General features: G+C 36.9%; 1 protein-coding gene across 7 annotated transcripts in view; it reads right to left on the bottom strand.

Moving 5' to 3' along the window:
- The window catches only part of KCNMA1 (potassium calcium-activated channel subfamily M alpha 1), a 409,069-nt gene that overhangs the window by 175,709 nt on the left and 221,117 nt on the right, over positions 1–12,243 (bottom strand). For all 7 annotated transcript variants that reach the window (XM_058810475.1, XM_058810473.1, XM_058810476.1 and 4 more), the window contains 2 exons: positions 2,196–2,289; positions 1,168–1,279 (listed from right to left, as the gene is read on the bottom strand). In XM_058810475.1, coding sequence (XP_058666458.1) covers positions 1,168–1,279; positions 2,196–2,289 — 206 coding nt within the window. The remainder of the gene's footprint in view (positions 1–1,167; positions 1,280–2,195; positions 2,290–12,243) is intronic.

The raw sequence follows: 12,243 nt of genomic DNA, 5'->3' as shown, positions 1-12,243 counted from the left end.
TAATGCAAGGAATCTGAGATAAAGTTATAGCTACTATAATCGGCAATTTTCTTTCAAGGATAAGCATGTTTTTTACTTACATACCTCCTTTTTAAATTTTATTTCCTAGCATAATGTGGAGCTGTATGACATTTTCCCTTTCAAAAGTCTTGCTTAGTTTTCTATATGTGACAGAAGTGATATGTGATAAAGAGAGTAATCATATGAGGATGTGTAGTGATCTTTTCTGGCTGTTTTATTGCTTTCTTCCCTGGCATACTAATAACCACTGATATGGCCTTTACTGTGGTTATAAATTAACTGATCTCTTTCCATAAAAAAAAATTTCATCAATAATTTTTGTATCTTTGCAATTCTATATTAAGATGAAAAAGTTAAAAGACTACTAAAGACCCTCTGGTTTATTTGATTTTCCATATGAAACATTTAAGATAAGAATTTCTTCAGTTTTCAGGGACAATGAGTGCCTGTATTTCTGGAGGCATGAATTGCCAAACTGTGAGGTTTCAAATGTTATCCAAAGATATATGCCATTTTTAGGATATTTCTCCGAATAAAAAAAAATCACAACATTTGATGTTCATTTTTCCTAATGAAAATGCCTATAACACTTGTACAGGAAACTCCATTTGGCACATTTTGGATGTTTTTAATTGAGTGTCCTCTCTATTTCATTTTGCATTCCCTTTTACATGTGGCACACCTTTTCTAATGCATTTCTAGCAGTCCAGTAAAAATATTAAATGTCTAAATGTATCTCCCAAATCAGTCACTTCAGTGGATTCAAAATTAAGTCACACTGGCTTAAAAAAATGCAATGAAAATATATTGCTTTCATTGTTGACAATGATCTAGATCACCTGTTCAGGTTGTGAGCTAAGACAAATCAAATTCATGGTTTGATAAAGGCAATTACAAAGTACTTCCAAAATGGAAGTTCTCCACCCCTTGGAGTAGGAGATTAGTAAAGAGTTGAAAACAAAACTGATATAGTAAGTGCTTTTTCTGACAAAATCCACGTTTCTGCTTAAAATTCACTTTGAAAACTACTTTGGAAACATTCTTCTATTTACACAATGACATAAGATCAACAGATTCTCCACCCAAACGTGCAAAGCTAAAGTAATTTTATAACAAGCATTTTAAAGGTTAAACTATTTTACTTACCAAGCCAACTTCTGTTTAAATATACTGACACAAACACTGGAGGGACCGTGAAGAAGTCTACCACTGAGTTAACTTCTAGCCAAAACCATAGCTTGTCATTGGCTGCTATAAACTGGAAAGAAAAAAAAAAAAAGAGGGGAAGAGATGAAAGAATCAGATTATTATCATGCTGATTGCAGGTATCTGTTCTAAAATATTAAACCCAGAAGTTAGTGTAGTAACTGATGTTTTAGGTCAGTCCAGACAGAACATGGAAAGAAGTATTGAGAATTTCTTGATAATAACACTGAGATTAAAATGAAAGGTCCAACTAGAGAGATAGATCATCTGTGTTATCAGTTGTAGTATCTGTGCTAAAAATACTTCTTCCACATTTGTTGACAATGTATCAGTAATATTAGAAAAGTGTAGGCAATTATAAAGTATTTGGAAGCACATCACTTTTGTTCCAGCACACCAAATATGCTGGTGGTAGTCTTATCATGCATTTGGTGTTCACAAATTTCTCAATACAGAGCTGTTCACAGAGTTCCATCATTACAAGTCCAGAGGAGATCAGCAGGGTGACTCCTACAAGGCATAGTTTGGGACTGCAGCAGCACTTCAGGCTTTTGAATGAAACCATGTGGTCATTTCTCTCTCCTGAATACAAAATCGGCCCTGGGAAACTGGCAAGCTTAGATGTCATGGGTATCATAATTAGAACTTGCCTATGCGCTTAAATAAGGTGAAACTGCCATTTGCATTTGATTAATAATTAAAAAATAATTGAAACATTTGCTTTATATAAACATTAAATGTAAAAATACAAATAAAGGGAAAAAAACGAGTGTATCATGAAGATATTTAATGGAGCAGATCTAAGTCTTAAAACTTTGACTTCCCTATGTGTCAAAACCATGCTCATATTCTTTGCATTAAAGAAGATACTGTCTTTCTTTCAAAGAAAATACAATCTCTATTTCAATCTCCATATACAGCAGCTGCCTTCCCTCCCTGCCTCCTGCTACCAGAGAGACACTACTTACACGCAAGCCAAAGTAGAGTAGGAAGAACACATTGAAAGCCATGTCGATCTGTAATGTGAAATCTTTGTAGAAATTCTGGCAGGATTCTATTGGGCTATTTGAAAGACAAAGAAATCAGAATAAACTGTCAGTATGTGAGTTTCTACTCTGCTGAGAATTGTTTGCATTTCATTAAAGACCTTGATCCAGAAACCAGGTTTCTGTTTTCCAGTCGTTTACTAGATACAAGCAAGCATTTCAAAGGAACTATTTCATTCATTCAGTTAGTCATTCATACAGTATTCATAGTCACCTCTTCAGGTAATATTTGAGAATTAACATGCAGATACCTTTAGGAGAGGACAAGCAGGAGAATACCTCAGGATTGCTTAACCCCACATTAACCCTTAAAGAACTGACTTCTTTCTAAAGGACACACCTATGATACTTTAGGAAGAAACCTAACAAGTACACAGGTACAGTGAAACATTACATGCTTTTAATTCATAAAACCTTTTAAAAAAATAGTTGCTTAGGAATACATTACCCATTAGCAACCTGGAGTACTTAGTCTTGTAGAATCCCTTGTTATAAAAAGTTGATTGGATTTTTTTTTTTCTTTTTCTCACTTTTTTTTTTTTTGTATGGCCATTTAATGTACTTTATGTACAGTACTATGAACTGAGTAGAAAAGCAGCACAGCCCACTGGTAAAATTAAATAACAAAATAAATTGAAGAATTTGAAGCAGTACTCTAAGGGTTAATTTCTGCATGCAGGTTAATTAAAATACCCTTGTGTGTCTCAGGCAGCCATTGCAAATTTTAGCTTCTTATTTTATGCTCTATTTGACAGTGGGATAGATCCAAAGCTTGCTCTATACAAACTGGTACTTTATAATATACTTTTATCTAAGGAAGGTGGTAACTTCCATAAGTATCATCAGTGATTTATTTGTAAGGTTTCTAAAACAGGTTGTTGAAGCCACAGTCCAATGTTGTAGTCATAGACCAAAGTGAAAATCATGTCCCAATATATGTTGATGTATATACTATATATACATAACGTCCCACCATATATACATATATATACACACATATATTGCAAATGATCCTGTGTTCATCACAAGTGTAATAGAGGAAAACTAGAATGTAGATCATTTGAACATTTGGAGCCCTAGAAAACTCCTTTTCGAAAAGCAGAAATTTGTTGGCTTTCTAGATCAAATAAATCACTGAACATGAATATAATACCAGTTAGTATAGCAGTATTTCTGCAAGTATAATGCTAGACTGCTCAACAAGCAAGATTCTATGTGTTATGAATGTCAGGTACCTAACTTAAGGCATAAAGGAAATTACCTGGACTACCAGGTCATTACACATGCAGCCAGATTTTCCATTCCTTGTATACATTTCAGGTCAAACAAGTTAATTACAGCATGCTCTCTCCTATCTCTAGATGCATGAATGTATACAGCAAAATTCTCCTTGATGTACAATAGCTTCATATTTTAAGAAGCTTCAGTGCTATAGGAAAGTGTATTAAAACTGTTTTTCAAAGGCTATTTGAAAGGCATTGAAGTTTTGAGACACTTCTGTTATAGTTCAAATAAAATTGATTTACAAGAGCAGGCAGAAGGGAAGAGAAGCCATATGTTAACATACAGGAGAGCAGACAATACCCCATATTTACAAACACAGTTTTAGCTACAAAAATACTGGATGTAATTTGAGAACCCAACTGGATAATCTTCTGTAAGGCACTAATGAGAACAAAGGATTTTGTCAAAATAAGGTAGGCCACACACTGAGCCACAGTGCACCCTACCAACAGGAAATACAGAGGAACAGAACCAACAACGCTGCACCAGCCCTTAACTCTGGGTTAAGCTCCTGCAAAAGCTGGAGAAATTCACCAAAGCTAATGGACTGCAGAGGCTTATAACCAGGATGGAGAGCAATTTTTATTTAAGGTCAGCTAAGGTTGCAGCTAACAGCTCCACTTTTGTGTCACTGTCCTTTACAAAAACCTACAAGATCTGACAAATTATCTAATGCAAAATAAAACTTTTTTTTTTTGGCAAAACACTTAGCCCAATGAATGACAATTCTGATTTGTGACTTCTGTTCACCTAATACCAAAACCACTGTTTCTCCTAGTCATATCCTTTAAACTTCCTTCATTTCAGAGAGAATCCCTCTCTTTCAATATTTAAGTTGTCCATTTCAAAGACAAACACAGCATCCTTCTTTTTTATTTCAAATGATGATTTTGTCAGAAGGGCATGACACTGAAGAAATTATCAATTTTTGCACAGATGGATTATAAAAGATTTTAAACATTCTAAATTAAACTTTCCGTTTGGATATTTGATTTTTCTTCTCACTAGTAGCTGACATCTGAGCTGTAAGAAAAACAGGGCCAGTAATGTTTATCATTGCACAATTCTGCAGAAAGAAGCCAATTTAAAACTTGTCTTTACATCGAGTTTGCCAACACCAGAAGTGCTGTAAGTACTTCTTAGTAGTGCACAAGGGTCTCCAGGACCAGCAATAATACTAATAAAACTCCCTGGTTTATATTAAAATCATGTGGCGTATCCTATGGGATTTCACCCCGTTAGAGCAGCAAAGGTTTCACTTCTGAAAAAGACAACAGACTATTAGAATTGTTTTTACTCCCCTTCCATGCATGGTTTCATACATTTATACCACACAAGGACAGAAGAAACCATGAGAAAATCAATGAAATAGCATACTAGCAATGACAGGAAAGATTTCATATAACTAGATAAAATTTACAGTAACAATGGAACTGTAAATGCAATGGGCACCTCCCCGTGAAAAAAGTGGCAGGATCAATACTCCAACAACTGGCATGCACATCTGGTAAATCAGCCAGCTAGGGAAGGAACCCCACCAGAGCTGTTTTTCTGGACAGAGAAGGACTGGTGGCTGATGACACAATAGGATGTTGTCTTTGGCACAGCAATCACAAAACAATAGATTTTGATTTTTGAAGAAATAATGAGGGGGTCCAGCAGGACTCCCAGAGGGCAGGCTTTGGCCTGTTTATGAGGCTGGTTGAGAAAGACCCTTGGGATGCAGTCCTGAAGGGCAAAGGAGTCCAGGAAGGCTAGACATGATTCAAGATGGAAATTTTAAATGCACTGAAGCAGGCCATCCCTATGTGTCAAAAAGATGAGTAGGGAAGACCATCAGCCTGGCTGAAAAGAGAACTTTGGCTGGAATTCAGGAATAAAAGTGCATCATCTTTGGAAGAAGGGCCAGGCAACTCAGGAGGGATTAAAGGATGTTGTGAGGTTATGCAGGGAGAAAACTAGAAGGGCCAAAGCCCAACTAGAACTAAATCTGATTACTGGCATAAAAGAAAATTTTAAAAAAACCCACTTCTAGAAATGCATTAGCAACAGAAGGAGAGTTAAGTGGAATCTCCATCTTTTATTGGACATGGGGGAAACATAATGCAAAGAACAAGAAGTCTGGGGTACTTAATACCTACTTTGCGGTCTTTAATAGTAAGAGCAGCTGTTATCTGGGTACCTAGTGCCCTGAGCTGGAAGACAGATAGGGAGCAGAATGAAGCCCTCACAATCCAAGGGGAAATGGTCAGTAAAATACTACACCATTTAGAACAAATCCAAAGGGCTGCATGGAATCCACCCAAAGAAACTGAGGGGGGTGGCAGAAATGCTCACCAAGCTACTTTCCATCATTTATCAACAGACCTGGTTAACTGGAGAGGTCCCACCTCACAGGAAATTGAGAAATATGACACGCATCTACAAGAAGGATCAGGAAGAGGATTCATGAACCACAAGCCTGTCAGCCTGACCTTGGTGCTGGGCAAGGTCATGGAGCACACCTTGAGCCAGCACAGAGCACATGTAGGACACCACAGGATCAGGTCAAGCCTGTTTGTGTTTACAAAAGGCAGTGCAGCTTGACCAATCTGATCTCCTTCTATGAAAAGGTGACTTGCTTGGTGGATGAGTAAAAGGCTGTGAAGGCTATCCAGACTTTAGTCAAGCTTTTTACACCAATTCCCACAGCATTCTACTGGAGAAACTGGCTGCTCATAGCTTGGACCAGCTGGGTAAAAGGCTGGATGGCTGAGCCCAAGGAGTGTAGATCGATGATCTGGTCAAGGGAATTGAGTGAGCCCTCAGTAAGCTCACAGATGACACCAAGTTGAGTGGGAATGTTGGCCTGCTGGAGGGTAGGAAGGCTCTGCAGAGGGATCTGAACCGGCTGAATCCATGGGCTGAGGCCAACTGTACAAGGTTCAACAAGGCCAAATGCCTTGTCCTGCACTTGGGTCAAAACAACCCCATGCAGTGCTACAGGCTTGGAGAAGAGCAGCTCTAAAGGTGTTTGGAAAAGGATCTAAAGCTGCTGATCAGCAGCCAGCTCACTGTGAGCCAGCATGCACCAAACTGGCCAAGGAGGCCAACAGCTTCCAGCCTTGTAACAGGAACAGTGTGTCCAGCAGGACCAGGGAAGGGACCATCCCTGTGTACTCAGCCCTGGTGAGGCCACCCCTCGAGCGCTGTGCCCAGCTCTGGGCCCCACACTGCAAAAGAGCCAGGGGCCGAGATAAAACAGAAGGGAACTGCTGGGGAAGGGAGCACAAGGGGGCTGGGGCTGTTCAGCCTGGAGAAAAGCAGGCTCAGCAAGGACCTTATCACTCCCTACCACTCCCTAGGGACAGGTGTAGCAAGGTGGGGGTCGACCTCTTCTCCTGGATATAAGTGACAGAAAAAGAGGAAATGGCCTCAAGTTGTGTCAGGGGAAGGCTAGATTGGATATTAGGGAACAATTTTTCATTGAAACATTGTCACACGTTGAAAGAGGCTGCCTAGGGAAGTGGTTGAGTCACCATCCCTGGAGGTATTTAAAAGATGTATAGCTGTAGCACTTAGAGACATGGTTTATTGGACAACTTAAAGGTCATTTCTAAAATAAATGATTCCATGACTCTCTAATAATTTTAAGTACTTTGAAAGAGCATCTTTGATTATCTATACAATTTTTACAACAAAACTAGTAGCTATGAAGCCCAATTGTACAGTTATAATAAGCATAAACTACTTCAATGAGCAAGAGCGACTACAAGAGTGGTAACAAAATAATTCCATTTAATTTTACATATTTCCTGCAAAACTTTGACAAGGTGTTCCCAGCATCCTTAAAGCTTTGCTGCAATCAGCATTGAAGTCAACACTGTGCACGACAATTTTATCACATGCTGCACCACCTGTCACTTCAATTCAAAAGACCCTACTGCTGCTTAAAGAACTATTTTTGCCACCAGTTCATATCATGTATTTATTATTCTCGCTTATTTCTGTTTTGCTTAAAATGTTTGTAATGCATCAAAATGTTTCTACTGGAATTAATCCTTGAATAGTCATAAAATGAGTGTGAGAGTGCAAAAAATGCTTTTTAATGTTTTCTGAAATTGCTTCTGTGAGTATATTAATATGAAAATTCCTGCAGAAGCCTTCAGATTTTTCCAGGATTTTTGAAATTGCAACAGAGTTGAAAAAAACTTGAGTGGTTTTACTGTATCTTTTCACCTCTTGGTAGGAGCTGTAAAGCCCATTGCAACCTTCAGATCAAGGCCTTAGTAAGAACTACCACCCTCTGTCCCAGCGCAGCCACTGCCATCATGACCACACAGAACAAGGAGAAGGAGTTCCAGGAAAGTCATTCAGACTTTCGACCAGCTTTGCAATCACAGTGACACCTGTCTGGACAATTTTACGTTAAATGTTCCCCACAATGATGGGAAAGCTTTTGTACACCAAATTCAGCACTTGAAATAACTATACAATATGCAATTTGCAGTTCTTCCTAGGTAAGGAAGTGGACTGTTTTATTTTTTGGCACATCGTGTCCGTCGGCTCCTAACGGATTTTTGCCTTTATTTTCTCTTACTTTTTAATGACAAGGCATGCAAAGACTAATCCTTACCTGTGTATAATTTTATTTTTTTAAAAAGGGAAAATGTTTATTTTAAGACATATTAATCTATTAATTTTGCATTTTGTCAAGTGTTTTGAAGATATGTATATAAAACTTTCATAAACCGCCACAGAAGAAATTACTTGTACTGCAACCAATTAAGTACTGATGTTAATATCTTACTACAGCTGCTACAACTTCAGAACTTTAAGAAGATATTGAAAATTTTAGAAATTCAGAGAATTTTCCTAATTTACAATTTTAATTTTTGTGAATCTTCTTTTTGAACGGTGGAGGAAAAGCTGAATCCATTAGAGAAACAAGATAAAAATATTTTTAATTTCATATCAATAAAATAAAACATAAAATTTAAAGTAGCGATCATATGAAAAATCATATGAAAAAGAATTTATTTTCTGTACTCATAACAGTTTTTAGAGTGCACAACAGGACATTATACGAAAAGACAGTAAAATGTGCACTTTCCATCAGAAGGAATGTCCATTGAGGAGAGTAAATTTTAAAATGCAATTATAGCTATGTACAGAAATACCAGTTGATGCTGCTAAAACATAAATAACACAAATAAATAAATAAATGAAATAAATAAATAAGAGAAACCACTCAATATTTAGAAGTTCATTATTATGGCATCATTTGACACTCTACTCAGTGCACTTTCCAGTTGTATTTCAATGCAATTAATACCTCAATTTGGGCATCTAAATTTTCTTTGTACATAAAACTGCTTTAAGTGGTGGGATTTTTTTCAAATTATTTTGTTTTACTGGAAGCTCCTCTTTAATATTGAATTCCCTCCAATTTACTTCTAGAGCAAACCAAATTTTATGAAGACTACAGTAAAAAAATTTGGCACAATTTTGATACAGTAGTGTCTGTTTATACTCCTTTAATACATATTTTGAACAGTACAGCAAAAAAGAAAAACAAGTTGCTTATGGTTAGGATTTTAAACTCTGTTTCAGTGATGTAGTACTAAAGTAAAACTATAGAAAAGCCACATTGTATCATTTAGTAAAAGCAATTTTCATTCAAGGCAGAAGGGTTTACTCCTTTATGGTTTAGTCACACAGCCCAGAAGGGAATAAGCAGTTAAAACCTTCTTTACTGAAACAGGCATGAACAAACAGCAAAATAGCACAGATGCCCATCAAATAGATACCTTGGGAAACAAATATCATAATTAAAGCAAATCACCAAGACTTAATTAGAACCAAAGATGCCAAACACCTTAAAAGGTATAGAGAGCATAACATACTTTTTCTTACTTCAAGCAGCTTCCTCACTTACTAACCCTGTGAGCCCACAGTAAGAAAAACATTATTTTCTCACTGTATCTGTATTCATCTTCTCAATACAAGATGCATCTCCGTTTAGAAAGCCTTTCTTTGAGTCATAGCACCAATGAGGTTTTTGACCACCAGTCTGAATTACCTCACTGTCCCTTGCCATGACGTGGGGCACCGCTGGGGAGCTCCTGCCGCCGGCACTTTCAGTTAGTGCTGCAGGAAGAGCAGGCAGAGTGAAGGTGGTTTCCTTGCCAAGGAGGAAGGACAGACAGCTGGATCACCAGAACAGGGCACTGGTCAAGGCAAGGTGAAGACGCCCTTGGCCTGTAGAAGTGCCTCATAATCTGCTGTCACAGCCCTAAGGCCTAGGTCCATAAAACTCTATGGGATCATGACATCCCTGCTTAGAGATGTTTTTTAGAGGTTTCGTGCACCTGGAGCTAGTGAGTGAGGGAGAAGCAATCCCCTTCTCACCAAATTTTGTAGACAGTTATGGCCTGATAGCTGAGGATGATGTTGCAATCATTTCTTGTATCTTCTTATTTTATTTGCATTTAAATCCTATTTGACCACTCAACCTTCTACATCTAAATTCTTAGCTGTTTCTCCTATACACACAAAGAGTATGTGAACTTTCTGCTCCTGAAGTGTGTCAATGTCAAATCCTGGAGTACTTTGCCAATTCTCAATTCTGCCTCCCCTTTGCTTAATGGATGAAACTATGTCTCTTTCCACTCACAAAACCCCCTTAACTTCAGCATGTAATGAATTTATTTTGGGTTAGTCTGTTTTACTATCTTTGTTTCCATCTCCATTTCTGCAGTATACACATGGAGTGGCCTTCCCTCTTCACTTTGATATGCACCTCACACCTTCCTTCTGAAAATACTTTGATGATCTTAGACTCATACACACTAAGCTGTCTTTGAAGTACATCACCAGATTCCTCTTTGTTTAATTTTAAAATAAGTAAAATAGAAGTCTGATTAAAATAAAACTGTTGAATAACATGAAATAAAGCTCTCTTCCAAGATTTCTTACACTGTGTTTAACCTACACTTTATAATTTGCAAGCACTCTGCTTTTCAGAAAAAAAAAACCAAAAACAAAACGCAAGAACACTTGAAATGTCTGTCCTTATTTCCCATTTCTAATTTCATTACAACATCTTCTACTATTCTTTAAAGTCTGACAGACCACAAGCTGGCAATAGACTATTACCCTTCTATTTCTAACCTAATTAAACAAGTGCATCATGACTCATCTATTCTGCAAATGCATTCTACCATTTAGTCCTTCTTTGCAATCTTCCTAATAACTTGGGAGGAAACCTTGGCAAGCTCTCAGACTAATTTGGGGAAAAATGAACAGGTTTCCCTATCGTCCTTCAAAAAAACATCCAATATCAGAAGGAAAAAACCAACAAAACCAGATCAATAAGTACTAAATTGCCACAACTGTGTCTTTTAGTAAACATTTTTCTCAGAATCAGAGATTTTTTTTTCTTTTGATCCTTTCACTTCTCAGCATCATTTCATAAAGAATGGGCCTTAAGAGTTTATGTTGTTCTTATTTTCCCCTTTGACTGAAATTTATTTAAAATTTAAACATATATTTAAATGCTGTAACTTGGCAGTTTTTAATGCAAAATTAAATCCATTTAGAAACTAAGACAGTTGTGGATTTCCCATGGGAAAGAAAAAAGAAGCTCCTAATTTTAACTTCTGCAACATTCACATACGAAATTAGGAGGCAAATTTAGTTGGTACAACTGCAGAACAAAGGTCTGCTTTCCTGATGCCTATGTAATGCTACCAAATTTACAGAGCTATTTGCAATTGGCAACAAACCAAGTGACAGTCAAGTAACATTGACAATAATTATTTTACCTAAATGAATTAATAAAATTTGTAAAGTTCAGCATAATGCTCAGTTTCAATCTCTCTTTTTCAAGTTTGCCATTAATTTGAAGCACATCATGCTTCTTTCACAGACTCTCCAGTAAAACACAAGCCAATGTTCTACAGCACTCAAGCAAAATCAAATTGAGCTGAGCTAATTTCCTCAGCCCAAACACAAAATTACATATGATAAAAAAAAAAATTGCTTAAATCTTTATATTGAATTATTGGGATATACAGGAAAAAAATGCATTAAAATTGCTCACTCTGAAAACAGCATAATAATTTCCTCAGGATGTGTGGCTATTCACTACTGTCTGCAGTAAGTATCTTTTCTAATTTTTCAAACCGAAGTGAAAGGAAGGTCCCTGAAGAACAGCAAAACACCCAGGAGCTCAGTGTTATAGCAGCTTAAGTGGCTCAAGTGAATGGCCTAGAATCCTTCTTCGTAACTTCTGACTTCTTTCAGTAGTGTATAAAAGACAGAGCAGGGGCTTTCCTGCAAAATACACCAGTAAGATTCTCATCCTAAGATAACTTAATTTGAAAACCTTTGCTAAGAACCACATAGATAAGTAGAAAGAGCTTACTGTTTTATTTTGCATTACATTCCTTAATTGCTCATCAAGAACACTGGCAACTAAAAATAGCATGACATTACCTTGACAAAACAATCTCCCTGATGACAAATCAATTCTAGGAAAATGACAGCACAACAATGCCTGGGATCACATTTTTAATTAAATAAAAAGGATTTCATTTTAATAAAAAGGATTTTGTGTGAGACTACTAACTTCTCAAAGAAAAAAAATATGTGTATACTGTTTCAACTAACCTTACTTTTTGGACAAATTTTAATAAGCCACTTC

Source organism: Ammospiza caudacuta, chromosome 9 (assembly GCF_027887145.1).
Source record: "Ammospiza caudacuta isolate bAmmCau1 chromosome 9, bAmmCau1.pri, whole genome shotgun sequence".
NCBI classification, from domain to species: domain Eukaryota; kingdom Metazoa; phylum Chordata; class Aves; order Passeriformes; family Passerellidae; genus Ammospiza; species Ammospiza caudacuta.
The sequence above is the reverse complement of the archived record's forward strand: the minus strand, read 5'-3'. Positions and strand labels throughout refer to the sequence as shown.